The following is a 26132-nucleotide window of genomic DNA, read 5'->3' on the forward strand; positions in this document are numbered from 1 at the left end:
TAGTAACCCAAATGGACTAAGACATTGGGTAAATGTTATTGAAAAATATTTCAAAAGAAAAGAGAGGAACTAAAACAAATCTTACTAAATATTTGTGGAATTCTTTTCTTTTTTTTTAACTTTTTTTTTTTTTTAAAGATTTTATTTTTTCCTTTTTCTCCCCAAAGCCCCCCGGTACATAGTTGTGTATTCTTCGTTGTGGGTTCTTCTAGTTGTGGCATGTGGGACGCTGCCTCAGCGTGGTCTGATGAGCAGTGCCATGTCCGCGCCCAGGATTCGAACTAACGAAACACTGGGCCGCCTGCAGCAGGGTGCGCGAACTTAACCACTCGGCCACGGGGCCAGCCCCACTTTTTTTTCTTTTTTGAGGAAGATTAGTCCTGAGCTAACATCTGCTGCCAATCCTCCTCTTTTTGCTGAGGAAGTCTGGCCCTAAGCTAACATCCATGCCCGTCTTCCTCTACTTTATATATGGGACGCCTACCACAGCGTGGCATACTAAGTGGTGCCATGTCTGCACACGGGATCTGAAGGCTACTGAAGCGGAATGTGTGAACTTGACTGCTGTGCCACTGGGCTGGCCCCCTTTTCTTTTTTTTAAATAGGAAGTTATTTATGGTTGAAAGAAAGTGGCTGGGGTGAGAAAAATTTCTTTGTAAATAATATGCAGTTTAATACTGTATGAACGGATGTTGAGGAAAAGGCAGTAGAAGAGAAAATAACTCAAAAAAGAGAAAGTAAAGAGTATAGAAAGCTGAAGGAGCTATGTCAGATTTTCTCTTCTTTCAAGTTTTAGATTTGAAGCTCAAGTACCTCTGAAAAGGGGACCTACTTCAGTCCTAACCAATGAATGAATGTCTTTTCCCAGATTTAGCAACAGAGATTACAAGCTTAAACACAATGTTTTCTTTCTTTGCTTGAAGCTCAGTTATTTCCATATGAGGAGAAGGAAGGAAGGCTGAAATGAGGAGGCAAGAGGAGGAAGGTAGGCTGGAGTCAAGGATAGGACAGTTGGCTTAGCAGCCATTATGCTCCTTGGTCTGCAAGAGGTACTCTATGGGGGGTGAGCAACCAACGGCTGCTTTCATTTGATACTCTTTTTACCCCAGCAACATGAATTGATATTCTTAGAACTCCTCAAGAAATATTTTTACTGATTTTCTTCTCAGTGTGAGGAAGGAATATACAATTGCGGAAAGGGAGAAATACATGAGCAAGTATGGTAATAATGTTTCATTGAAGACAAGGATAAAATATCTATAAAACTGAAATGTCAAAGGAAAAGCTCCATTTCAGACATAAGAATATTCGCTCATTGCTGTAAGATAAGGCTCAGACTTCTTATATAAAACTTTGAAGGAGAATATGTTTTCATCTTGTCTGAGTGGTTCTGTGCCATGTTTTAATGGAAAAATAATTACCTTCTGAAATGCTTGTAAAGTAAGTACAGAAATTTTGGGCAATAGTGGCAAGACATAAATGTCTTGAAGCTCAGCGTATTTTCCCCTTTTTTGTACCAAATAATTGCCTTTTTCATATAGATCATATCACTGGAAACCTTGGAAACTATAGGCTGGAAGTGCAGCTCATTGAAAGAATGAGCACTAAATTGCCAATAATAGAAACCATTGATTTTTTATTCCATCGAAAGGCGTTTTTCCTCCTGTTTGACAATGGCTAGCAGAAGGTACAAAACAGTTTGAACTGATAACAGAATCACTAATTGCTACGCTAATTAATAGAGCTGTGCCAGAGAATTCAGAATACAGACACCAGGCTGTTTCCTTAGGGGGCCTTCATAATTGATAGGGACTAAGTTGGGAAGAGAAGCCAGATCTAGGGTCTTGCTTCTGTCTGGTTCCACTTCCCTGCATCTAAATCCTCCAGACGGTGCACCACTGAGTTAGCTAAAAGGCGTTGCTTTCCTGCTACTTCCCTTGCTGTGTTTAAAGCAGCTGAAATCAGCTGGGAGCTGGTGGCCTGGGTTTGAAGTCAGAGATCTCTTCCTGCAGATTGTTCCATAGTATGGTGGGAGGGTGAGATCCGTTTGTGTTATGAACATAAGTGTAATCAGTATTTTGAAAAGTCATTAAATTAATTACATTATTATTTTTTAAAGCACCTAGCAGTACTGAATTCTATGTATTATGATGTTAAAAAGTGGAATAGATATAGTTAGTCTTTCTTATCTTTCCTTCTTGAAACAGTAGTTGCTCAGAATATAGGAAGCCCTGTGGTACCCTCAGAGAATGGGACTCCAACTTTGAAATAAGAAATGCAACTGAAAATAAACTCCCTCAAACAGGAGAACATCAAAGAAAGTTCGAGGTAGGGTGTTTTCCTAAGTCAGATGACTCAAAGTAAAAGCTTGAAAAATGATAATAAGAATTCCTAGTTAGAAATGGCCCAATTTTCTACCCTGCTATAGCTTCTACCGTTGGCAAATGATATACAGTGTGGCCTTGTTCTGGCTTCCTCTAAGTGCACTTAATAGCATTACTTACTTAGTTTTTAGGTATCTCTTTTCATTTTCAAATCACTTTTCCATAGTAACTAGTTGCTATTACACAGGGTCATTTTGACAGCACACTCGAGGACAAGAATCGATGGCAGTTTCCCTTAATGCCTTTTTTAATGACTAAAGTGGCAAGACAGCTGAAGAGCTGAAAATTAGTATATTAATAGACAGACATGATCAAATTGTTTTTTTCCCCCTCAAAATGTTATCTAAAAGTAATTTTTAAAATAATTTCCTCTGCCAACCCCTAGACTCACTGAGAATATTAAGAACAAATTATTTATTTCATCAGCTCTTCCCATTTCCTAGCTGGATATTTTAAAAACTTATTCACCATAACCTATCATTTCCTTTCCTCTGTTCAAGAAGTGAGGAAAACATTTTTATTTACCAGTTAATTTGGTTTTAAGGAAATGGCTTTACTCTCACCTTTTCCTCAGGCATTCTCAAGAGCTCTGGCATTCTACAATCTAATCAGAAACAAGTTATATCTCGGTTTAGAAATAAAGTGTGAATTGTTGAGCCTCCAAACTGCAACACTACAGGCCCATAAATGTCACTTGGTAACCTGCAGACTCAAATCTTAGAGCAGTACTTTGAATACCAGGGCAGAATGTACTTCTTTAGGTGTCTGTCTTTATATCCTCAAAACTAAAGATGATACTCGGATAGAATACGGAAACACATGACAAAGCAATTTTCTGGGTAGAAATACTTTACTTTGATTGTTCTATAATGATATTATAGAATTTCCATGGATTTGAACATATAATTATAGTGTTATGTTGTATACTTTAGATCTTATATCACTTCATTGAGTCAAGTGATAATAATCCTTAGCATTTTCTGTGAACAAAGGGAATGTTTTCAATGAGGTTGCTTCCTGAATGAGAACATTTGCCATCAGCTTTTATACTGTTGATACTAGTGAAGTCGCAGTAGTGGTATGGCGAGTGATCAGGGACTTTTATGCCCCTGAAATTAATTGCTCCCCAATGAGACTGAAAGGACTTACGTTTGTAGGAGCTGATTACCTCTTGGGTCCTTCCTTCCTTTCTTTCTTCCTCTCTCTTTTTTTTTTTTAGAAGGAAAGGGAGTAGTTGAGAGAAAAGGATGGAGAGAGAGCAAGGGGGTCACAGCTGTACTGTTCCTAGGGGGATAAATGGCAATAAAAGAGTGAAATGATCAGGAAAAGGAAGACTCAAGATGAAGTGGGGGTTTTATCTGGGATTGAGAGTATGGGGGACAGAAATGTAGTTGGTAATAGAAAGACCCTCAGATCTGGACCTGGCATACATGTGGCAGTGTGGCTTAGTGGAGAAGAAGGATACAGGAGTATAAAAAAGAGAGCTCATAGCCAATCAAGACTGGGCTCAATTTCATCTCCATCTCCAGTTAGCCACATGCTCTTGGGCAAGTCAGCTTTTGGAGCGCCTGTTTTTTTCATCAGCAAATTTGGGATAACCTACCTACCGAAGATGATTATAGAGTGAGAGCACTGGGCACTGTGCCTGGTACATGGTAGGGATTCAACAAATTATCCTAATAGTTATTACAAGTAATCCATAGGTTGAGGAAGGTTTATGTAATGGAGGATGAGCAAGAAACATACCATCCAGGCAAACTCTAGGCAGAGTGGAGAAATAGACCATTTTGGCCTTTAGCGGTACTTCTGTATTTCACAATGAACTTCACAGAGAATTGTTCCGTATGCCTGGTGCTCTGTGATGCAGTTTGGCTTTGGTCTCCTTTTTGAAACTCTCCTTTGCTTCCCAGACCCCCCTTTTCCCTTAGACATTGTGTTCTGGCATTGATCAGGAGAACTCCTGCATCAAAGGCCTGTCAAACTCATTTACGTTAAAGAAGTAGAAACTAAAAAGAGGAGCCAAAGTGGGCATTGATGAGCACAAAGGCTGACATCATTGGTAATAGAAATTTTAAGAATCCCTTGAGAAAGCAGGTGAAGGGTTTCACAACCTAAAATTACCTGTAACTGGAGGTTCGTCACCTGAGTTCGTAGATCTATCATGGTTGGGCTTCATGAGTGGAGTTGGGGAGGATCCTATAATCCTGATACTTTATACAAACTTTTGTGTGCATATACATCTTTCTGGTGGGGAAGCTCTATAGCTTTTATCAGATTCCCAAAGCAGGACTTAGTCTTCCTAATTTTAAGAACTATGGATTAATTCTCTAGAGTCTAAAATCATGGCAATACTCTGTAGAATGTGTTCTAGCACCTTGCTACCTAAAGTGTGGTGCTAAGCGAGTGTCAGCAGCAATAACTTGGGGATTGTTAGAAATGCAAAATGCTAGGTTTACTGAATGAGAAACTCCATTTTAACACTGATATCCAGATGACTCATGTGCATATTAAAATTTGAGAAGCCCTGTTCCAGTGGTCAGGGGATCGGGCCCTACATTCCAAATTTGTACTCTGGCTCTGTCTAATGCTAGTGTCCTGAGCTTGGATTTTTAATATTGCACGTTATGTAACGTTAAACTATACTAAACTCAGAGTCAGAATGCCTTGACCCCAGTCCTGAGTTTGACGACAATTAGTTGCTGGCTTTGGTGAAATCATTAAACCTGCATGGGTCTCTATTTCTTCACCTGTAAGGTAAAGGAGTAGATTAGTCTTCTTACAGCTCTGAATTCTGGAGTTTACCTTTTACTTTCCACACATGAGTTTTGTCACTTCTCATCTATTGAAATGCTCTGTTTTTGTCAAAGCTCACCAAATGTCTTCTAACCCACAAAGCTCACACCAGTTTCTTTCTTATTTGAAATTCTATGTTACTTTCTGTACTTTTTATCACTTTATTGTGTGCTAAATTTTCTCTAATTGTTTGATTTACTTATCGTTGCTTCCAAGCTTGGGACCATCCAGGATTCTCTATTTCTTATCTTTATTACATTATCATAGCACAAGGCACAGAGTAAATGCCCAATAGATCTTTGAAGAACAGGTGCCATGTTTTGAATGCTTTGAGAGAGGATATCTATAGATGCCACACTAGATAGTTTCAAACTCATTAATTTAGTTTTAAATTGGTCATGTTAAGCCATATATTTCATAGTGAGATAGATATGAAATATGTTAAATTAAGGTAGTCACATAATATCAATATCAGCTATCAAGTTAATAAATCCTAGTTGCTTTTAGAAGCAATTAACCCAATAGAATAATCAACTCAATAGAATAGGTCAGAGGAAAAGGAATGTATTGAGCTATCCTTCTGCTTCTGAGAATTTCCTTGCCTTAAAAAATTATTTGGAAACTTATGTATTCATATACATGTATACACACACATATATATGCATGTATACATACAGGTATACATATATACACACACATATATATAAAGCCAATTAAGTTCTTTCACCCAAACAGTAGAACTCGATGCTGTATTTAATCTTTTACTGAGGGATGTTTTTTTAAAAAGAAGTTAAAAGTACTTTGGCACAAAGGTACCTGTTAAGATCTGTGAAGAGTCTGAGATTTTATGCTATCGGCAAGTTATCTACTAATAAATTAGCTTGCCATTTCCACTGCTGACAACCAACAATAAAAATATTGTGGTACTCACTTGGAAAAAGAAATTTTTTAGAAACCTTAAAAGGACAGAGGACATAAGACCTCTGTGTCAGAGAAAAAGGCCTGTATTAGTCACAGCACAGCAAGCAGCATGAGTATCAGCATATTTGTGTCAGTTCTCCTTGCCTCCAAGTCCCACGGTGGCAACGCAGATGGTCCCAGATGAATGCCTGTATGTGCAGTGGGTTGCATTACAGAAGAGGAACCCCAAGCTTAGAGAATCTGAATCTCTTACAGTAGCCAGGATGCATGCTTGCCTTTTGCTCTAGAGGAAGACATTATCTTTTTATTCTGGGTATAAATAAAATATGTCTGCCATTTACTCCAAAGGGAGACACTATCTCTACATTCCAAGATAGTTGGGAACACAAGGCAGTCAGTGATTAGTTTCATAAGAAGTGCAGGAGTGCTAGGAACAAGTTCAGAATCATCTTCCAAGTGTATCACTCTTGATTCTATATAATAAGCAGATCAGAAATATTTCCAAGACCCTTGCTGTTACAGCAACTTCCCTTAAGCTTTATAAAGTTACAACATCCCTCTTTGTCTGAGGCAGAAATTTGATCTTGAGGTCAAACCAGAAATCATCCAACTTTGGGGCACAAATTATTTATTTATTTATTTTTCTTCTTCTCCCCAAAGCCCCCCAGTACATATTTGTATACTCTACTAGCAGCCCTTCCGGTTGTGCTATGCAGGATGCCACCTCAGCATGGCTTGATGAGCAGTACTAGGTCCACACCCAGGATCCGAACCAGCAAAACACCGGGATCCTGAAGGGGAGTGTGTGAACTTTACCACTCGGCCAAGGGGCTGGCCCCTGGGGCACAAATTATTGTCTGAGCAAAATGCAGAAGGGAATTTCCACGTAACCACGGAAGGCATGGTGGTTGGAAATTGGTGAAAGAGCAGCCATGGCTATTTGCCTTTTGGAGCATGTCAGTCTGACAGGAATGAAAGATCTTCCTGACAAAGGCAACAGGGTCATTTTCCTTGCTTGGGGAGTGGGATTTTGCTCCACGACATCTGGTCATCGGGAATGCAGGGACAGCCAATTGTCCTGAGCCTCTAGCTGTGTTTGTGAATCTTGGCACGGCACTGAGTTCTGACCATTCCACTCTCAAACACTCTAGACCAGTCAACACCTAAACAAACCATGTTTTAGACAGGAGCTTGTTCTGGGAGAGCAGCAGATGGCTGCTAAGCTCCTGTGTGCCTGCTTCAGGCCCAGGAGGAAAAACCTAGCAATTTGGCCAATTATTCATTTTACTTCTCTGGAATCCCATATGATTATTATGATTAATATTGTTTCCTGCCATCTAATTAAAACAAATTTCAGGGTATCCTTAGAGTGGAAGAAAAGTCCAAATGCAGACTTTGCTGTAACTTCTCGCTGTAAGTTCTTTGGTGGCAGAAGGGGTTAGTGGGGTGCTTTCTAGGTATCAACTTGTGTCATCATAATCTAAGTTTAATTTTTAACTTTACATATTAAAACAGTTCTATTTTGCTAATTTCTTGTGAGAAATCAACTGATAATTTTCTTTTTTTTAATCAGTTACTTACAATGCATCTTTAGATGCCTTCATTTCCAGTACAATCAGCAAGACAAACACTGTGGTGCTGGCTTGGAGAGAGAAATCAAAAAAGCAACTTAAAATGACATCCTTCAACATTGCCCAGGGCATTCACGCTTTTGATTACCACTATCGGCTCAATTTAATTGGTATGTAAAATAAATCATGGTAACTATGAGGGCCTCAGAAATAGTCTGGGCTGCATATCTGTATGCACGGAGCCTCTCCACCTTGTTGCTTTACTGCCAGAGAGACCAACTTGAACAGCTCATGTTTTATTGCCTGAGAAAGTCTGATAATGATGCATTATGATGTGCAGTGTATATGAACTACATTGGGGTGAAAAATGAGAAAGTGCCCCAATGCTTTAATTAGTGTTTTTATTAGAGTTGGTAGGAATGTAAAATGATATAGAGAAAGAAGACAGTTTGCAAAGCGGCTGCCATTCGGCCATCTCTCTAGCCACCAAGTGTTCAACCCAAACAAATACATCATTTTCCTTGCTACTACACACACATACACACACACACACACACACACACACATGCAGAATAGTGAACTGTGAAATGCAGGACATTTTTCAAGCACTTTTCAGAATACAAACTCTAATGCTTTTTGAAAATTTTCAGATTCTCCTAGCTTTAGTTTACTAAAGGAGAGTTGTTATTTTTATGTAAAAGAGTATATTTTAGCTGAGGAAATAAGCTATAAATGTTTTCAGGTATTAACTATTTAAATAAAATATTTGAACATTTTAAAAGCTGATAATTTGACATATTAGTTCAAAATTGTAAAAAAGTGAAGTAGTATTGAAAAATTAACAGGGTAGTTACAGAGACCCTACAGAGGCCCATCTGTAGGGCCTATAGAATGGGTCATATTAATCCTCATTCAATAATTATCATTGACATAAAGACTATGATATCAGCCAGGGGGCTGAGTCTCTAAAATCCCTAACAATAATAGCTGACTGTCATGGTAAAAGATACCTTGAATATGAACTTGGGAATATGCCAACAGCAACTTTTCAAAGAGTATTGTAGATTTGCCAGGGAAGACTGGTGGGGTTGGTGAATTGAGTTTGGAAGGACTCAAATATCAACCATTTCATAGATTCATAGATTCATCATTTCAGCCCCCTTGTGCTAATCTCTACTTTGTACCTGGAATAATGCTGGAAAAATAAGCTCCACAGTCAGCCCTAAACCAGGGAACAAGAAAGAGTGCTTTACTGGGTCTTCACAGGCCTGAGGAAGCTCTGTGCTCCTGCTCTGGACAGGCTCCCTGAATGTAGCCAATTCGTGTTCCATTCTCTCAATAAAGCAGGTCGAAAGCACATGGATGCTGCTTCGTTGCTTGTAAATACTTGATTATTTACATGACAGTGAACATAATTTGTTTCCTTATACTTTTTCATTAATTTGGAAACCTTAAATATTATTTTAGTTCTTTCTTACTTACATTCCCAGACTGAGCTGACTGGAGAGGAGAAACATTGGGACAAGGAAGCAGAATTTTGTCCCCTCCTGGTTGGCCTGCTGGTTGCCTCCTAAATAGGACTGTCGTGTCCTTTCACCTCATGCGTACCCCTTCCTCCTACTCCCTCCTTTTCAATTATTTTGAATGATAGAACTCATGCCCTGTTAGCCTGGGCCGTTGGGCAATGACAAGATTTTCCTTCCTTCGAGATAGGGTACCTTAGCGCCCAGAAGGCATTTATCAACCTACGGATATGTGATAAACTCATTTCTACAAGAAGATGCCATGTTATTAAAAAGATCTTTTTCTTTTGAATTCTGATTAGCAACTGCTGGCACTAACAATAAAGTTGGCCTTTGGAACCCCTACGTTGTCTCTAAGCCAGTCGGTGTTCTCTGGGGCCACTCAGCCAGTGTAATAGCTGTCCAATTCTTTGCTACAAGAAAACAACTTTTCAGCTTCTCCAAAGATAAAGTAAGTAACATTGTGCATTTAATTTATTTAGTTCTGCCTCCTCAGTTCCTACCCAAATCTATCCTGGGTTCTGAATTCCTCTGAGAGATGGTATAGATTTTTAAAATATACTGGCTAGCTACTATGTCTTTGAAAGTCTCTATTTGGAAAAGATATTGATGGTCACCTAACAATATCTCTGGGCACCTAGACAACGTATTTCATTAAAAAATTTTTTTGAGCCATGGATTCATGAATTTAATCCATGAAGAGAAGGGTGAATAATAGACATTGGTGACAGCTTCTGAGACTCTTCAGGTGAACCTGACTTTTTATTTTATTCTAAAGTGGTACATGGATATGTAAAACTTATATAGAAATTCATCTTCAACTCCTTAGCCTCACCCCACCTGTAAGTCCTGCCAAACTTGCATATTTTACTGTAGACTTATCACAAAAATCTCCCTTTCTCTTAAACTTCATCAATCAACTGCCACTTCCCCTTGATTCTACCATCAAAATATGTTCATCAGCCTCACCTCTCCCTCTCAGCTGCCACTGCTCTAATTCCAAATCTCATTTTCCTTTCCCCAAAGCACTACAAATGTTTCCTAGCTTGTCTCCCTTCTCTCAGGTTGGTCTGACCTCCATCTGCCCTCTATTCTGCTAATTAAGTCGTTTGTAAGACAAGTTCTTCAATCTCCCATCCTTGCCCTCCATCTCCATATCAACTCTAAAATTCTTAACCTCTGATACAGAGGCTCCCCTGGTCTCCCAGTCCCCTTCACTTCCTGGTTTTCTCTTCCACCCGTTTAAGGCTCCAGCCATATCAAACCGTTGGCTGTGTTCACCACGTGATCTCATGACTTTGCAACACGCTCTTCCTTTTGCCTTCAGTTCTCTCTCTGCCATGATCAATTGACAAATGCCTATTTTTCCTGGTAGTTTCAGATATTCTGGAGTCTTTCTTGCAGACTTAGGTGTTTCTTTCTCTGTACTCCATTGTACCTATGTCCCCCTCATTAGAGCATGTGTCATCTTGTACTGAAATGATTAGTTTGCTTTTTTAAGCAGCAGGGTCAGTGTCTTTTCAGCTTGTATACTTGGTATCTATCACAATGCTTAGTACCTTGTAGTGTTTATTGAGTGATTATTTGTTGACCGCTTGAAGTGAAGACACCTTACTGAGAATCTAAGGTTCCAATGAAACTTAGAGAAGACTTTTTTTGATGCCCTGGTCAGATTTAGTTGTTTCAATTTTCGAGACGTTTAGCACTTTGTCTTAACCTCCATTATGGAATTTAACACAATGTGACTTGCATACTGGAGGGTTGTATATGCACATTGTATCTTTCACTAGACTTTGAATGCTTAAAGGCAAAATTATTTGTTAAATTCATTTCTCTGTTTCCCAGGACCTATCACATATTAATGTACATTGAACACATGTTGAATATGATATGTAAAATAGTCTAACTGTCAACTAACTGACAGAATTTGTGGAGTTAGCGACTATGTCTTTTTTGGATTGTGCCATACACGTAGTAGGTCCTCAACAAATCTTAAATGAATGAATCTCTGTTAAACATAAATTGAAAGAAATACCAGGTATTTATCATTACAGAATTCTCTGAAAGGCTTTATTTAAAAGCAAGTGAAAAAATATCCTTAGAGTCAGAATTGATTGTGTACAACTACCAGCAGTGTTACGACTCCCTGACTTCCTCCCAAGCAGTTTTATCATTCTATTTTTGCTTTGACTTCTAAACCATTACATTATAATAAAGCTTGTCATGCTGTCTTTCACATTAGTCTAAATCCACTCACTTTGATAAACGCATGATAATCTGGGCCTTTGTGTCTTCACAACACACAACAGGGCTTTCTGCTACCAGGTTAAGCCTTGGCTTTATTGTCATAAAGTTATTTTGGGTATTTTATGCGACTAGAGTTAAGTCAGGGAACAGGGAAAATGAAAGAAAGCATCCTTTTTTCAAAGAGCCTTTGATTGAGCCATGTTTTGGTCAATGAGTTGCTAAATCAGAGGATTTTCAGACCAAAGCAATTTAGATCTAAATAATTTGCTCTGAAAATTATCTGAGATTCCAGTTCTTTTTTGGAAGACTGCTCAGTTGCCAATTTCTAGCGGTGATTAAACAATAAGTTTATCCCTATAGAATTTGATGTCATGCTAAATAATTGCCCAACTGCAGTTTGCTTTGGACTCCAAAACTGCCTCAGAAGATGGCAGTCACGGATGGCAAGGCCCTGCTGGAAGCCAGCAATTTGGTCATTTGGAGGACAAATCACCACGGGGACTAAAAGGACTGTCAAAGCCTAGGGGAAGTCTCTCTGTTGGGGGTTGACATTCCCACCAGTGAGCCTGATTAGGCTTTTCTATTGCTTCTAACTCTTCTCTCCTGGGCTGCTAATCCTGATTTGGCCACCAGAATCAGGTCAGTTTGTAACTTAATCCTTTGTTTGAGCTTCTGATTTTTTACTAGAGCCTGGTTTTTGTATTGTAGACCCAAGGGTGAGAAGAAAAATGCCAAGTCAGACTTTTGTGCTGGTGACTGCATCTTATCTGGTTGTCTTGCTTTCCCTTCTGCATCCCCTTCCCCCTCAACTTCCCTCTATCCATCCACAAACAAAGGCATTTTTATTTTGTTTAAATTACACAAATGGGTTTATACCCTCCTATAAAAATTACAAATAAGGAAGCAAAAAGTGAATAGTCCTTTTGCTTACTTCCTCTTCAAATCAATTCCTCTCCCAAGAAATAGCTATTTTTAACACTTGGTGTGTATCTTTTCATATTGTTTTACTATATACCTAATGTGTTATATATTATAATATTGTGTTGCAACAATATATGGTATTTTTATACTATATTATTATATATAACATCCTATGTGTGTGTACAAATACAAGGTAGAATTTAATATTACTTTTCATGTAAATGATATCACAGGAGTCATATTTTTCTGCAACTTGCTTTTCCCTAAACAATCTCTCCTGGAGGTTTCTCTGTGTGAGTATACATAGATCTGACTTTTTACCTGCTACATAGTAACTTATAGCATGGATGGCCACAACTTAATTATTCAATCACCTGTTGATTAAAAGAGATATTGATTGTAACTTTTTATCTTTATAAACCAATGATCTCACACACACACACACACACATACACATTATTAAGACTCGTAAGTAAATTTCTTTGCGATAAGTTCCTAGAGGTGATGCTGTTGGGTCAACAGGGATGTACTTCTCGGGGCATTTTCATAAATATTGCTGATTTCAATTCAGAAATGTGGTACTAATTGCAATACTCATCAGAGATGTGTGTGGCTATTTCCCCACTCTCTTGTCGAGAAGTGGATACCATTCATTTGTTCACTTTTTTGTGAATCTAATGGACAAAACATTAGGATGAATTTCTATTTCAAATGTTTATTGACCATTTATATTTCTTGCTTTTTGTGCATTATCTGATCATGCCCTTTATCTTATTAACTAGACTCTGTCTTTTTCTTATTGATTTGTAGTTTGAAAAATATTTTGATTATCCTTTGGTTATTACATGTGATGTAAATATCGTACCTCTTTCAAGCATGTATCTTTTAACTTAGGTTGTTTTTTTGGTCCAAAAGTTTTCCATTTTTATAAAATTGAAATTTTATAAATAAAATAAAATAAGGGGATCTCGTCAAGATGGTGGCCTGAGTAGACGTTGAACTCATCTCCTCCCTTGAACACAACCAGGTTACAACTATTTTTGGAAAAATTGCCCCGGATTGAAAACTGAAAACTGGATGAAAAGAACTCCCACAAGGGACAGTTCTGACTAAGGCAGAAGGGGCAGAAATTCCTGCTGGAGAGGAAAAAATCCACCTTTGGGAGCAGCAGAGCTTCTCAGCTGGCCAGGCAGGAGCCACCCTAAGGTACGCAGCCCTCCCTGGATGAGTGAGGTCTGGAGCAAGGGCTGATACTGCTACAAGCATCCTTCAGACTCAGCCCAAATGAGATGGGGGTCTTACTGTCTGGCTTTGCTGGCTATTAACTGCAGTGAGGATACCCCCAGAAAACCTATCGGTCAAAAGCTGAAAAGACCCAGGTCTTAAAGGGCCCACACACAAACTGTCTCATTGCAGCAACCTAAAATCACCAGAGAGAAGGCTGACAGTCCTTTGGTGAAATGAGACTCACCTTGTGGGCTCTGGGGGCATCTTGGTGAGAGGAGGGACCTCTCTGGAGACTGAGACATTGGTGGGGGCCATTGTTCTGAGCTGGTCCAGGTGTGCTGACACTGACCCTGGTGGGTGCCATTGAGGTTCATCCTTTGGCCTGTTAGCCCAGGGATCTGCCGTGCCCACTAGAGCACAGATTTAATCCAGTTCAGCCAGGGCAGGCAACCCACCCTAGAGATCGACCCCACCTAACAGCAAGCCCTCAGGCTACTTTCCAGCCTGCATTGACTGGGTACCTTGATCCTCTACAGGCAAGCGAGTGTGTCTGCCTCTGTGGGGCAGGGCCTGTGTGAGGACCAGGTGAACTGTGGGGGGCACTGGTGGAGAGGTGGGGGCCTCTGCAGTGTGGTGTCAGAGTATGCTTCGGGGGGTTAAGTGTGCATGGACCAGGACTGTGTTGATGTGTCCGTCGTCCTGTGGGGGGTGAGGCTTATCAGTGGCAGAAGACCTGTGCTTCACAAATAGCCATAAAAAGGATCAGCTCCACCTTCCAAAGCCTGAAACAATTGTGCCACCTGCCAAGGGCCAGCCCCACTCAGCTGCACTCCTAAGAGAACTGACAACAACCTTGCCTACCACAACTGTAAGCCCCTGAGCCCAGGAACCAGCTACACTGGGTAACAACCCAGTTAAAAGGAAAACTGCAATAGAGGTAGGCTGATGGACTTTGTAGCCAACAGTGCTGAGGCTCCCCAAGCCAGATTTACAAACAGCTGGCCAGGGAAGGAAAGACTAGACTCCTTGGGTACCTGCAGTGGGAGCAACCCTGCCACAGCAGAAGGACACAAGTAGCCCACAAAGGGGTCACTCCTGGATCATTTGGACTGGTGATGAGAGGGAAGCACACTGCTGGGCCTCATAAGGCATCTGATACATAAGGCCACTTCTCCAAGATCAGGAGACATAGCTGACTCACCTAATACATAGAAACAAGCACAGAGAAAGAGGCATAATGAGGAGACAAAGGAATACTTTCCAAGCAAGGGAACAGTACAAAATCCCAGAAAAAGGACTGAATGAAATAGAAACAAGTGACCTACTTGACAAAGAGTTCAAAAAAAATATCATGAGGATGTTCACAGAAATGGGGAGAAGATTGAATGAACACAGTGAGCACATTAGCAAAGAACTGGAAGATATAAAAAACAAACCAATCAGAAATGAAGAACACAATACTGGAAATGAGAAATTCACTAGAGGGACTCAAGAGCAGAGTAGAGGAGGCAGAAGAATGGATCAGCAAGCTAGTGGAAAGAATAGGGGAAATCACCCAAGCAGAACAGAAAAGAGGAAAAAGAATTAGACAGAATGAAAACAGTTTGAGGGAACTCTGGGACAATATCGAGTGTGCTAACATTAAGATTATAGGTGTCCCAGAAGGAGAAGAGAGAGACAAAGGGGCAGAAAATTTTTTTTGTAGAAATAATGGAGGAAAATTTTCCTAACCTGAGGAATGAAACAGACATCCAAGTTCAGGAAGCACAGAGAGCTCCAAACAAGATAAGCCCAAAGAGGCCCACACCAAGACATATTCTAATTAAAATGTCCAAAATTAAAGACAAACAGAGAATCCTAAAAGCAGCAAGAGAAAGGCCACAAGTGACATATAAAGGGAAGCCCATCAGGCTATGAGCGGACTTCTCAGCCGAGACCCTACAGGTGAGAAGAGAATGGCACGACATATTTAAAGTACTAAAAGGAGAAAACCTACAACCAAGAATACTCTATCCATCAAGGTTGTCATTCAGAATGGAAAGAGAGATAAAGAGCTTCCCAGACAAGCAGAAATTAAAGGAGTTTATCACCAAGAAACAAGTTCTGCGAGAAATGTTGACGGGACTTATGTAAGTGGGAAATTGATGGCCACAAATAGAGATTAAAAAAAAATTGTCAAAAAAACAAAACGAGAACAACAAAAAACCAGGCAATAAAATCACTTGTAAGGTAAAAATATAGTAAAGGTAGCAGATCGACTACCTGTAAAGATAATATGAAGGTTAAAAGACAAATGTACTAAAATCACCTATTTCAATGATAAGAGGGTAATGGATAGACACGCACTAAAGACGAGACAATATATGATTTGAAAAACACATAATGTGGGAAGAGGGGAGTGAAAAAGTAGAGCTTTTAGAAAGAGGTCAAGCTAAAGAGTCTATCAACTCAATATAGACTTTTATATGCATAGAATATTAAATAGGATCCTCATGGTAAGCACAAATCAGAAACCTATAACAAGCAAGAAAAAAGTCATACAAAAAAAAATCAAACATATTACTAAAGACAGCCACCAAACCACAAGGGAAGAGAGCAAGAGAAAAAGAAAGGAACAGAGAAGAACTACTAAAACACCCAGAAAAAACAAAAAGGGACAAAATGGCAATAAATGCATATTTATCAATAGCTACTTTAAATGTCAATGGACTAAATGGTCCAATCAAATGCCATAGGGTGGCCAATTGGATAAAAAAACAAGACCCATGTATATGCTGCATACAAGAGACACACTTCAGTCCTAAAGACACTCACAAACTGAAAGTGAAAGGATGGAAAAAGATTTTCCAAGCAAATGGCAAAGAAAAGAAAGTGGGGGTAGCAATACTTAGACAAAATGGACTTTAAAACAAAAACTGTAACAAGAGACAAAGATGGGCACTACATAATGATAAAGGGAACAATCTAACAAGAAAATATAACACTTGTAAATATCTATGCACCCAACATAGGAGCACCTAAATATATAAAGCAATTATTGACAGACATGAAAGAAGAAATGAAAAGTAACACAATAATAGCAGGGGACTTTAACACTCTACTTACTTCAATGGATAGATCATCCAAACAGAAGATCAGTAAGGAAACACTGGCTTTAAAGGGCACATTAGACCAGATGGACTTAGTAGATATATACAGAACATTCCATCCAAAAACCACACAGAATACACATGCTTTTCAAATGCACTTGGAACATTCTACAGGATTGATCACATATTAGGCCACAAAACAAGTCTCAATAAATTTAAGAAGATTGAAATAATACCATGCATCTTTTCTGACCACAAAGGTATGAAACTAGAAATCAATTACAGGAAGAAAACCAGAAAAGCCACAAAAATGTGGAGATTAAACAAAATGCTACTGAACAACGATTGGGTCAATGAAGAAATCAAAGAAGAAATCAAAAAATTCCTAGAGACAAATGAAAATGAAAACACGGCATGCCAAAATCTGTGGGATACAGCAAAAGCGGTTCTAAGAGGGAAGTTTATAGTAATTCAGGCCTACCTCAACAAAGAAGAAAAATCCCAAATAGACAATCTAAAAGCACATCTAAAGGTGCTGGTAAAAGAACAACAAAGCCCAAAATCAGCAGAAGGAAGGAAATAATAAAAATCACAGCAGAAATAAATGAAATAGAGACTAAGAAAACAATACAAAAAATTAAGGAAACCAAGAGCTGATTCTTCAAAAAGATAAACAAAATTGAGAAACCCTTAGCTAGACTCACCAAGAAAAAGAGAGAGAAGCCTCAAATAAATAAAATCGGAAAGGAAAGAGGAGAGATTATAACGGACACCTCAGAATACAAAAGATAATAAGAGAATACTATGAAAAGCTACATGCCAACAAATTGGATAATCTGGAAGAAATGGATAAATTCTTAGAGACATGCAACCTTCCAAAACTGGACCAAGAAGAGGTAGAAAATTTGAATAGACTGATCACCAGTAAGGAGATCGAAACAGCAATCAAAAACCTCCCCCAAAATAAAAGCCCAGGACCAGATGGCTTCCCTGGTCAATTCTACCAAAAGTTCAGAGAAGACTTAATACCTATCCTTGTCAAACTCTTCCACAAAATTGAAGAGGAGGGGAAGCTTCCTAGCTCATTCTACGAAGCCAACATTATCCTGATACCGAAACCAGACAAGGACAACACAAAAAAAGAAAATTACAGGCCAATATCACTGATGAACATTGATGCAAAAATCCTCATCAAAATACTAGCAAATTGAATGCAACAATACATTAAAAAGATCATACATCATGATCGAGTGGGTTTCATTCCAGGGATGCAGGGATGGTTCAACATCTGCAAATCTATCAACATGATACACCACGTTAACAAAATGAACAATAAAAATCACATGATCATCTCAATAGATGCAGAGAAAGCATTTGACAAGATACAGCATCCATTTATGAGAAAAACTCTAAATAAATTGGGTATAGAAGGAAAATACCTTAACATAATAAAGGCCATATATGACAAACTCACAGCAAATATCATTCTCAATGGAGAAAAACTGAAAGCTATCTGTTTAAGAACAGGAACCAGACAAGGATGCCCACTGTCACCACTCTTATTTAACATAGTGTTGGAAGTCCTAGCCAGAAAAATCAGGCAAGAAAAAGAAATAAAAGGGATCCACATTGGAAAAGAAGAAGTGAAACTGTCACTCTTTGCAGACGACATGACTTTATATCTAGAAAACCCTAAAGAGTCCACTAAAAAACTTTTAGAAACAATAAAGGAATACAGTCAAGTTGCGGGATACAAAATCAACATACAAAAATTGATTGCGTTTCTATACATTAACAACGAAGTAGCAGAAAGAGAAATTAAGAATACAATCCTAATTACAATTATGACAAATTCCTAGGAATAAACTTAACCAAAGAGGTGAAAGATCTGTACACCGAAAACTATAAAACATTGCTGAAAGAAATTGAAAAAGACACAAATAAATGGAAAGATATTCTGTGCTCTTGGACTGGAAGAATTAACATTGTTAAAATGTCCATATTTCCTAAAGCAATCTATAGATTCAACTCAATCCCTATCAAAGTTCCAACAACATTTTTTTACAGAAGTAGAACAAAGAATCCTAAAATTTATACGGAACAACTAAAGACCTTGGATAGCCAAAGGATTCCTCAGAAAAAAGAACAAAGCTGGAAGCATCACACTCCCTGATTTCAAAATATACTACAAAGCCATAGGAACCAAAACAGCATGGTACTGGCACAAAAACAGACACACAGATCAATGGAACAGAAGTAAGAGCCCAGAAGTAAACCCACACATTTATGGGCAGCTAATATTCGACAAGGGAGCCAAGAGCATATGATGGAGAAAGGAGAGTCTCTTCAATAAATGGTGTTGGGAAAACTGGACAGCCACATGCAAAAGAATGAAAGTAGACCATTCCCTTACACCATGCACAAAAATCAACTCAAAATGGATTAAAGACTTGAAGGTAAGACCCGAACCATGAAGCTTCTGGAAGAAAACATAGGCAACACGCTCTTTGACATCGGTCTGAGCAGCATATTTTCATGTCCCATGTCTGAGCGGGCAAGGGAAACAAAAGAAAAAATGCACAAATGGGACTACATCAAACTAAAAAGCTTCTGCACAGCAAAGGAAACCATCAACAAAATGAAAAGACAACCTAACAATTGGGAGAAGATATTTGCAAACCATATATTAGATAAGGGGTTAATATCCAAAATATACAAAGAACTCATACAGCTCAACAACAAAAAACCCAAGAATCCAACTGAAAAATGGGCAAAAGATCTGAACAGAGATTTCTCCGAAGAAGATATACAGATGGCCAACAGGCATATGAAAAGATGCTCAAAATCATTAGCTATCAGGGAAATGCAAATCAAAACTACAATGAGGTATCACCTCACTCTGGTCAGAATGGCTGTAATTAACAAGACAGGAAACAGCAAATGTTGGAGAGGGTTTGGAGAGAAGGGAGCCCTTGTTCACTGCTGGTGGGAATGCAAACTGGTGCAGCCACTATGGAAAGCAGTATGGAGTATCCTCAGAAAATTAAGGATAGATCTACCATATGATCCAGCTATCCCACTGCTGGGTATTTATCCAAAGAACTTGAAAACACAAAGGCATAAAGATACTTGCACCCCTATGTTCATTGCAGCATTATACACAATAGCCAAGACTTGGAAGCAACCTAGGTGCCCATCAAGGGAGAAATAGATACAGAAGATGTGGTATTTATGCACGATGGACTACTACTCAGCCATAAGAAATGATGAAATCTGGCCATTTTGTGACAACATGGATGGACCTTGAGGGTGTTTTGCTGAGTGAAATAAGTCAGAAGGAGAAAGTGAAATACCATATGATCTCACTCATAACTAGAAGATAAAAACAACAACAAACACATAGTATTGGAGATTGGATTGGTGGTTACTGTAGGAGAAGGGGGGAGAGGGGAGGGCAAAAGGGGTGATTAGGCTCACATGTGAGGGGATGGACTATAATTAGTTTTTGGGTGGTGAACATGATGTAATCTACACAGAATTCGAAATATATTATGATGTACATCCAAAAATAAATAAATTAATTAATTACAAAAAAGAAACAAAAAAATTTAAAAAATAAAATTTTTATAAAATTTTATAAAATATTCTTTATTTTCTGCTAATGCTTTTTCTCTTGTTGAATTATTTTTGCATAAAGTTTTTATTTTCTACAAATGGATAGCCAAGATTATTTTTCGAACAATTTGTCTCTCTCACTGGTTTGAAATGCCATTATTTTCATCATTTGCATGACTGTCTATACTGTGTTTAGACAAATGACTTTGTTTCTGCATGCTTCATTCTTGCCATTAGTCTACTTGCCTTCTCCTAGATTAATACACCACTACTTACCCACCATGGTTTTATTGTATATTTTGATACTTATTATGGCAATTCTTGCTTGTTTTTCTTTTTCAATTTTAACTATCCTTTGCCATTTTATCCTTCCAAGTAAATTTTAGGATCACTATTCATGTTTCATGAAAACTATATTAGTGTTTAGATTGGAGTCTAACTAAATATGATGGTATTTGACATCTTTAAAATATTGAAAAAGCGCTCCCTGTATCTCCCCATTTACCCATTCTTTTAACTGTCTTTCAAAAAAATTTTACACACAAATTTCTTTCCCATTCCTTGTTCAGGTTTTTCCTCCATGTTTCAGGAGGCACGCTTATCATATTCTTGACTTTAAAAGACGTATTTCTAATGGGGGTGTTTCCACTCTCTTTATAACCCATATGTTGAGTTTTTAATTTTAACATAGTTTTTTTTTTTTTCCAAAACATTTTTTTAACTGCCTGGTAATTTTGGATAGTCTTTTGTTGCTTGCTTATCTTGGGAACTTTGACTTTTAGCTCTTTAATTTCACATTAATCATTTTATATTCTTATCTAATAATTCCAATATATGGAGTCGTTGGTGGCCCAAAGCTGATATTTGTTATTTTGGTGATTCTCTCTCATGGTGACTTGTTTCTTGTTATGTTTGGTTATCTGTTATGGTTACTTCATTTCTTGCTGTTGCTAAACTGTAGGCATTTTGAGGAACTCAGTTGAAGGTGCTTTCCTCCAGAGAAGATTTGTATTTGTTTCTGCGAGGTGGAGATGAGGAAAACTACTGTCTGGAGTCTACTGCAGTCTCCTTTTCTGTCGTTGAGTTTGATTGAACAGCCTCTGGCCAGGGCCTCCACCTTGCTGCTGGTGCAAGGTTAGGCTCCTGGCTGTAGTCTCTGCATTTATGCCTACTCTTCACTGTCTCCACCTTAAATCTGTTTCGTTTTTCCTCTTTCTTCTTTCGGACCAGTGGAGATTGTCCCCATTCTCTGAAAGCCCAGCAAGGCAACAGAAATTATGCTTTCTTCAGAGTTGTGTTTCTGTGAAGCAGGAGAACCCCCTATGCAAACCTAGTCTGCGATGATTCCCCTGGTCTAGCTGCTTTACACCTATTTCCTTCAAAGCTGTTGTTAGTTTAAATATTAAGTGAGTAAAAAAAGAAAAGAAATTTAAAGTGTTTAAGTTTACTTTAAAGTAAAAGAGGAAGAGTGATCTTTGAAAGGCAAATTTAGAAAACATTTTTTTAAAGACTGGGAAAAATTCTATTATGTTTTTCAGTGTTATGTGAGCAATGATAATGGCAAAAATCAATTTAATTGAAATGTAAAAATTCCCCAAATGAGCTTTTGCTCTGAAAAAAGAAAATGCCTGAAATAAAATGTTGGTATTAGTTAACGTGAACTGGGAAATCCATGAGATTTTTGCAGAAAAATTCATAGTGTTAGAAAATGTGTTGACTTTTTCAAGGTCAATGATAGAATGCACAGAGGCACATAATAGAAATCTCTGTGTTAGAGTTGCATGTGTTCTCTCATTGTTGTTGAAAAGAATTTAAAAAGGGGCTGGCCCCATGGCCAAGTGGTGCAAGTTCCACATGCTCTGCTTCAGTGGCCTAGGTTCGCGGGTTTGGATCCCGGACGTGGACCTGCTCCACTCATCAGCCATTCTGTGGAGGCATCCCACATACAAAATAGAGGAAGATTGGCAGAGATGTTAGCTCAGGGCTAATGTTCCTCAAGCAAAAAAAAAAAAAAAGGAAAGAATGAAAAAAGAGAAGATAATGGTTATGGTAACAATTCAAAGATGAATAGCACAAGAGAAGACTTCAATTTCTGACTAATATTTTAAGTTGACTTCAGTCCTGGGAAAAAAATGGTAAAATATTCTTAAAAGAAGATCTGTTATATGACCTTAAGATAAAAACATCAGGTATTCAGTAAAATACATTTGTTAGCATATATCATGTCAAACAAAATTGCTTTCAAGCAATCACTGACAATGTTTTTGTGGATTATCCAAAGGCTTAAATTCTAAATAAACAGACTTGTTAATACATAAAGGTGTATTCAGGAGGACCAATGCCCTCAGTTCCTGTTATCCTCTTATCTGCAAATAGGCTATCCATTTTTGTGGATTACCCCTGGAGAGCGGAGATGCTGCACCGCTATCCTCAGAATCCCCTAGCAGTATGTTCTCTCTCTCTCTTTTTTCTTATTCTCCTTTTATATCTATCCCCTACAGAATGGCAGGAGTTAGTAGTAAATGTTTGATGAAACCAAACAAGTCTCATTTTGATAGAGTCATTTGAGTCTATTTTCTACTTTTCCCTCACTTTTGTATCATCATTAGGAAATTAAGAATCTTTTTGTTTTCTTCTAACTACTTTGAATTAAATTTGGACATGTTACCAATATGTAAATAGTGCTGTTTTGGTTTTAAAAAGGACACTGAAAACAGATCCTCTGCCCAGCCATACATCTATTCATGCACCTGCTTATCCACGAGGTTACCCATTTATAAATGTAATATTTATAGGACGAAAGAAAAGTTTTATTTGTTTATTTACTAATTAATTAACTATTAGAGTTTTATTATGCCTGTGTGAAATGATTCTGTCCATTGCTGGGAAGGAGCAGGGAGAAAGTCTTCAGTAAAATTAAACTGAAATCATAGTGATGTCCTGTATTTCTTTAGTTCAATCTTCACAATACAGCTCTTAAATTTGTTTGAATTGCTGTTATTTTGAAATCTACAGATAATAGATTGAGCCATTTCACTATATTCTAGGCAGAATTGGCAGAATTTCAGAGCTGGCAGGGGCCTCTTTGTAGGAAGGTGAAGAAATAGAGAGGTAAAACCACACACCTAAGCTACAAACTCGAGTCGTCTTAAAACCCGGATCCTGGTGTCTAGAGTCTTTAATCCACTGGTTTCCAGTTCTAGTGTATATGAGTAATACAGTATTTGCTTTTGTAATCCTGCATTACTAAACAGTGAACAATTGAAACAAGATAAAGATTAAGCAGAATATTATGTCATCTTCATAATTTGAAAAGCTAAATTTTGCCTTGAGAGAAAATCAATAGCTTAGAAACTTTTTCCTCCTGATATAAAAATGAAGATGAAATAGGAAGCCCCCATATATGCCATTTCAAGAACTTGACTCAGTAAGTGTGTTTGGACAGACACCATGAGTTCTGGTACATCATCATGTAAATAGAAAGTACAGTTTAGATGAAAATTTGTGGAAAACATAAATTAACAAGCGTTAATTATTCAATTGCAATTTTTAACCTTAGGTGTTTGTCAATTATTTATTTTTCCTACTAAGAATAAGTAAAACTCCTCTAAGATATCTGGAATGAAAATAGATATTAAATATATTCCTTTTCAGCTGTGGCCTAATTCTATTCCAAAAGCCAGCTTCAACGTAAAAGAAGAGGAGAATCCAGGATTCTCAAATAAGAACTAGGTATTTAAGTAACATTTTTCGGAGGACTTAATTAATAAAACTGAAATAATGTGGGGTATTTTCCATGACTAAAAGGATATAGACTGATTAAGAGAGAAGGGGAGCACAGTTATCTGGTTTAAGGCCAAGCCACGTGAAATTACTGAGTGAAATTACTGATTAAGTTGAGAGAAGATTTTTTTTTTTCAGAAGATTTTCTTTTATTTTAAGATTGGCACCTGAGCTAACAACTTTTGCCAATCTTTTTTGTTTCTTTTTATTGCTTTTTCTCCCCAAATCCCCCCAGTACATAGTTGTATATTTTAGTTATGGGTCCTTCTAGTTGTGGCATGTGGAACGTCGCCTCAGCATGGCCTGAATGAGCAGTGCCATGTCCGCGCCCAGTATTCGAACCGGTGAGAAACCCTGGGCCAGAGAAGCAGAGCATGCCAACGCAACCACTCGGCCACAGGCCAGCCCCGAGAGAAGATTTCTTGTTCAAGGAGATCAGCGTTGACCTTAAAACCAAGTAGAGACATTCAGGTACAGTACAAAGGAAATACTTGGTGAATTAAAAAACAATACTGTTGCCTGAGTCCCATCCTCAGAGATTCTGATTTAATTGGCCTGGGGAAAGAGCCCAAGCATAGGTGATTTCTAAAGCACCATGGATGTTTCTAATGTCAAGGTTAAGAACCACTGGTATAGAATGTGGTGGTGCAGGGAAAACTGAAAATCTTATGGAGGTCACATACTGTGACATGATTTCTAGGGGAAGGGTGGAACACCGTTGTATGCATTGATGGCTGTGTATCAATGTTGTATCAATGTGTATCTTGTTGTCGTGTGTCAATGTTGTCGCTTTGATTCTCAGCAGACAGAAAAATCAGAGAATTAAAGAGGGAAGGTGGACTTAATGGGATCATTAATTGAGAGTGTTAAGAGTTCTCCATAGGAAGAAAAGAACAATAAAAATTAATTTTAAGAAAAATTAATGAATAGCCACATTCTGATAGAATATTTCTAGTTTTAATTGCTGATAGCAAGAAGTAACCTGTCATAAACTAGAAAGGTTATCACTCGTCTATTTTTAATTTTTCATTTAATTTGTGCGACTAAATGTCAATGAAATATTAAAGCCAATATGAATTACTTGAACAACACAGTAGAAAATGATTCCAGGGAAATTATGGTCCATTAATACTGTTGAGTTCTTGTTAATCTGTGCTCAACTATGCCCCAGATTATTATTCTGACATGCAGTTTCTATTTTTTAGAAGGAGGTCCATACTGAACAAGACAGGATTTTGAATAATGAGGGTATGACTATCATTACTAATATGAGTGTTTGAGAATGATCTGGATGTCTCTAATCTTATGGCTTTAACATTTAAAATAACAGTTTATCAATTCTATTTTTATTTAAAACTCATTGAAATACATCTGAAAGTCTTACTTCTTGTAGAATTTGTACTTTTGAGGATAAGCATTTTCTGGAAAGATTACAGAATGCTTTAAAGAAAAATAAGTTAGTAATGATTAAGAACCAGAATGAGTTCCTTAGTAAGATAATCTTGCCAAGACAACACAATTTATTTTATAAATATATATTCTTGGTGTTAGAAGGATTGGTAATGCTGTTTATCTGGTAAGGATTGATTAGGTTATTTTAAATTTGTCGTAAGTGTTGGTAGATGGAGAGGTTACCCTATACTATGCATGAAGCATAATTATTTCAGCCGTGCCGAGGGGGAGTATTCGGTAGCATAGACTGGCATTTGGTCAGTTCTTGTTTGAGGAGGACCACAGATCAGAGGCACCCTTGATTGTAGCTCTACCCACATCACACCCACGGTGGAGGCAGTGGCGGCCACTTTTCGGCTGAGCTCAAGCCTATGCAGTCCTGAATTGAATCTGTCACTGGAACATTGGGAAACTGAGGCCCCTAGATGGGTAGGGAATGGCCCACGACAGGGTGAGTCCAATGGGTAAGTGTGTGTTCTGACCTTCTAGGGCAAGACTGGAACCCCACCCGGAGGCTTGGCTTCTGAAACTAGGAACCATGAGATCTTGAGACGCTCTTGCCAATCCCTCCCTTTTGTGGGAGCTGTTTTCTTCTTGGCCTCCACA

General features: G+C 38.2%; 1 protein-coding gene and 1 long non-coding RNA gene across 2 annotated transcripts in view; both read left to right on the plus strand.

Annotated features, from left to right (window-relative positions):
• The window catches only part of WDR49 (WD repeat domain 49), a 146819-nt gene that overhangs the window by 41387 nt on the left and 79300 nt on the right, over window positions 1-26132 (plus strand). The window contains 2 exon segments of the mRNA XM_046659840.1: window positions 7672-7839; window positions 9495-9643. Coding sequence (XP_046515796.1) covers window positions 7672-7839; window positions 9495-9643 — 317 coding nt within the window.
• LOC124238445 (uncharacterized) lies at window positions 24368-26119 on the plus strand. The gene is made up of 3 exons (XR_006888312.1): window positions 24368-24545; window positions 25280-25322; window positions 26016-26119. It is a non-coding gene; the product is annotated as an uncharacterized LOC124238445 (long non-coding RNA).

This window comes from Equus quagga, chromosome 4 (assembly GCF_021613505.1).
Source record: "Equus quagga isolate Etosha38 chromosome 4, UCLA_HA_Equagga_1.0, whole genome shotgun sequence".
NCBI lineage: Eukaryota > Metazoa > Chordata > Mammalia > Perissodactyla > Equidae > Equus > Equus quagga.